This window comes from Elephantulus edwardii, unplaced genomic scaffold, assembly GCF_000299155.1.
Source record: "Elephantulus edwardii isolate Elephantulus edwardi_28Jun2011 unplaced genomic scaffold, EleEdw1.0 scaffold00005, whole genome shotgun sequence".
Taxonomy (NCBI): domain Eukaryota; kingdom Metazoa; phylum Chordata; class Mammalia; order Macroscelidea; family Macroscelididae; genus Elephantulus; species Elephantulus edwardii.
The window spans coordinates 14,897,554-14,902,070 of NW_006399755.1; the positions used below are offsets into that span (position 1 = coordinate 14,897,554).

At 35.1% G+C, this 4,517-nt stretch overlaps 1 protein-coding gene across 1 annotated transcript in view; it reads left to right on the forward strand.

The window, feature by feature from the left end:
* Positions 1 to 4,517, forward strand: part of PRKAA2 (protein kinase, AMP-activated, alpha 2 catalytic subunit) — a 110,586-nt gene that overhangs the window by 40,794 nt on the left and 65,275 nt on the right. The window contains exon 2 of the mRNA XM_006879727.1: positions 2,697 to 2,838. Coding sequence (XP_006879789.1) covers positions 2,697 to 2,838 — 142 coding nt within the window. The remainder of the gene's footprint in view (positions 1 to 2,696; positions 2,839 to 4,517) is intronic.

The following is a 4,517-nucleotide window of genomic DNA, read 5'->3' on the forward strand; positions in this document are numbered from 1 at the left end:
TTTTTTGATGGGCACTTGGGTTGTTTCCAACTCTTTGCTATTGTGAACAAAGCCACAGTAAGCATGGGTGTGCATATATCTACTTTGGTGGCAGTTATGGTTGCTTTAGCAATTCCCAGTAGAGGAATTGCTGGGTCAAATGGTATTTCTATTTGCAAGTTTTTGAGAAAGCACCATACTGCCTTCCATAGTGGTTGCACCATTTTACACTCCTACCAACAGTAAATAAGGGTTTTAGTGTCTCCACAACCTCGCTAGCATTTGTTGTTTGCTGCTCTGTTGCACTTTGCTATTCTTACTGGGGTGAGGTAATATCCCATAGTTGTGTTTATTTCATTCTTCAATGATATGGAAAAGGCAATTTACAATTTTATTTGGAATGGAAAGAGACCACGAATAAGCAAAGCTCTCCTTAAAAAGAGAAACAAAGTAGGAGGCATCTCCCCCCCTGATTTCAAATCCTACTATACTGCCTTGGTGGTCAAGACAGTGTGGTACTGGTACAATGATAGACACATAGATCAATGGAATAGAATTGAGAATCCAGAAATCAGCCCATCTACTTACGGTTAACTGAATTTTGACAAGGAGATTAAATCAGTTAAGTGGGAAAACAAAAGCTTTTTTTTTAACAAATGGTATTGGCAAAATTGGAAAACCATTTGCAGAAAACTCAATCAAGACCCACACATCACTCCATATACAAAAACCAACTCAAAGTGGATCAAAGACCTAGGACTAAAACCAAGGACTAACTTTGTCTCACATAATCTGGGCATGTTATCTAACTTTATTCGAGAAAACCTTAGAAGAACCCTGGAAGCACTAATCCACAACATAAACAATCTTCCAAGCATCCTGAAAAACCTACGACCAGGAGACGATAAAATAGGTGAATGGGAGAAGGATGGGCAATCTCCTCCCGTGTGATTAACGGACTCTTGAAAATCCACTGCAGGGTCAGCATCTCGACAGTTTACAACAATAACAACAACAAAGTACTACAACATAGTATTCACTTTGTTAGTATGACAAACCTGAACATGTCTTCGGAACGTAGAGGGCTATTTCGCTTACTGCAATTTTTATTTATTTTTTTCAAGATTGTTCTCTTTTGTGTGGGGTTGCTATGAATTGGAGCTGACCAGTGTCACTTAAAACCAAAAACATGCATAAAACCCTGTGCTGCATGCTTCCTGGGAGATTCAAATGAGTACTGTGTTAGTCAAGGAAGACATGAGCATTATGCCATATGATTTGTCACATACTCAGTTGTTTAAAAATTGTAAAAAAAAAATGGTAAATTAAATGAGTATGAAGATACTTTGAGAGTTTATGAAAGACATTCTATCAAATAGGAAAAATGCTGTTTAGTCAACTATGTTCTTGTCGTTAGATGCCATTGAGTCGAGAACAACTCATAGCAACCCTATGAACAAAAGATCTACCCTGTTCTGTCCTGCACCATCCTCACACTTCTTGACACACAAGAGCCCATTGCAGCAGTCACCATGTCAGTCTACCTGGTTGAGGGTCTTCCTCTTTTTCACTCATCCTCCACCCTTCCCACCATCATGTTCTTTTCCAAGAAATAGTACCTCCTAGCAACATGCCCAAAGTTTATGAGGTGAAGCCTCTTCATACCTGCCTGCAAAGAGCACTTTGGCTGCATCTCCAAGACACATCTATTCATTTTCTTGGCCGTCCATGGGATGTTCAGTGCTCTTCTCCAAAACCACAGCTCAAAGGTGTCAATTCTTTTTCTGTCATCCTTATTCACTGTCCAGGTCTCAGATGCATAACTAGTAACTGGAAAGACTGTGGCTGGAATCCGACATATCTTAGTCCTGAAACTGACATCACTACTCCTCAATAATTTGGAAAGGTCTCTAACTTCAGATTTGCCCAGTGCAATGTTTCTCCTTATTTCTTGACTGCTTGTACCAGGGGTATTAACTATGCTCTTAGTAACTCTATAAACCGTGCCTTCTCCTGTGCCATCCTTGAGATCGTGCTTTGTTAGGAAGGTGTTGTGAAAGAGGCAAAAGAAAAAAGGCTTCCTGTGAACTTTCTGAGGAAATAGTAATGGAAGTTACTATGGATTTTTATTGTATTTTTTTTTATACTTATTAACTTAGACTTCTTGAAACACTGACTAATGTCAAGCAAAAGAGGAGAAAGAAAGGAAAAAAAATGTACCTATTGTCATCCAGTTGATTCTGACTCATAGTATCCCTCTACCAGGTTTTCAAGGCCATAAACCTTTATGGAAAGACCATCCATCTTTCTTCTCTGGAGCATTTAGTGGAGTCGAATTGCTGGCCTTTAAAGTTGTCAGGGAAGCACATAACACACTACTACTTTGTGTAGAAAAGATGTTCCAAATATGATCTATTATACTGTAGGAATATAGAGTTTAGAATTCTCTTCTACAAATATTTAATCATTATCTTCTCTGTCGTGCTGGGTGCTGAGGATTCAGAGATGAATAAGATACATGGTTTCTGTCCCCAGGGAATGCATACTCTACTAAAAGAGACACAACTGAAAGAAGTAACTTCAATTCTGTGCAGAAAGGAATAAAAAAACAGTACATGTGACTAAAGAATTTTGGGGATGCAGTAGGAGGAATCATGAATAAATGATAACATTATTATGACTACAGCACCTTTTCCCCCCCTTTTTCTTTTCTTTAGTTGGAGAACATCAACTGACAGGCCATAAAGTAGCAGTTAAAATCTTAAATAGACAGAAGATTCGCAGTTTAGATGTTGTTGGAAAAATAAAACGAGAAATTCAAAATCTAAAACTCTTTCGCCATCCTCATATTATCAAACTGTAAGTAGTTTTGAATGATAATATATAAAAAAAAGATAACTTGACATTTTGAAAATTAATTTACAAATAATTTATTATCTTCTAGTTACCATTTTTGGGGTATAAAAACCCCACGTATTTTTATATTCATGTCAATAAATGTTATATAGCCCCAAAATAATTTTCCACATACTCTTGTTTTAGAATTCAAAATCATTGTTTTAAAATTGGTCATGTATTCATGTGTTGAATGTAGCCTGAAATTTGACCTTATATTCATTATTTTACTTTTTTCGTTGTTGAACATTTTCTTACCTTCCCTCCCCTTCACCATTTTCCAGCCCTCCCTGAAATGCACCCCTTGTTCCAGATTAATGTTATGCATATAATACCTAATCATATATTCCTTTAGGAATTTTCCCCTTATCTGATCTACTACAGTATTCATTCTCTATCCACTCTTTTCCCATTCTCTTCCCAGTCACATCCCCATTTTGTAACAGCAGTGTTTTGCACTATTTGTTCTTTTGTGACTGACATATTTAATTCATCATAATGTCCTCTAGGCTCCCCCATGTTATGTAATATTTTATGAGTTCATTTTTTCAGTGCTGCATAATATTCTATTGTGTGAATGTACCACAGTGTTTCTATCCACTCATTTTTTGATGGGTTCCTATATTCACTTTAAAGGTCATTTAAGATTTCTTTTTTCCTAGATTAATTTTTGTAATTATGTCTACTTTTTTCATCAACATCTGTATATTTGTTTTTTAAAAAGGTAGAAAGTAATTTGTTAGTTGTTAATAATTATTATAGGATATTTCACGTGTAGAATTGCAGGTGTTACTGTAATTCATAATAGTACAGCTTTTAAGAAGGCAACTTTTTTACTGGTTAAGATAAATTACAAACTTAAAAGATAAATATTTAAAGATAATTAAGCCAGTTAATTTAAAACAAGATTATTAAGTATAAAGTAAAGCTATAGAAAATTTAAATATTATCTGTATTGCAGTATCCTTTTAAATTATTTAAAGGTCTAACTTAGTATTTGGTAATGTAGCATGACAGATCCTAAAAATTATTCTTCATTTCAAAAGATGAATAAAGTTTTATAAAATGGATATTTAGGATCAATTGGTGGCCAGGAACTGTACTTAGTGTTTTATGTATTTATCTTTACTTTGTTTTCTCAAGGAAACTGCATAGCTAAAGAAGTTACTTGAGTTCTGATCTAACACTCCAAATGCCAAGCTATTCCTTTCTACTCTAGTAGCTCAGTCTTCTACATAAACTTACTCTAAAAGAAAAATGTTTGTGGATCTGTGGTTTTGATTTAATTATGTTTAGTAAACTTATAATATGTAGAAACAGAGAACTAGGTATTAATATACATGTGTTTGTTGCTTCAATACAATATTCACTCACTCATTTCGATCAAGTCATAGCTCATCTTCCAGCCGGTTTTCAAGAGGTTGTTAACCCCAAGGAAAGAGATTGTCCATCTTTCACCTGAAGAGCTGCTGGCCGATTAGAACCCCTACCTTTGAGGTGGCACTTCATCCATTAGTCCACCAGAGCTCCTTAAAATACACTTATGAAACCAAAATAGATTTACTATTTACATGTAAATTTAACAGAATTCAATGGAATTCCAAATACTATTAGTTGTATAATGTGAAAAATAATGCCTTTTT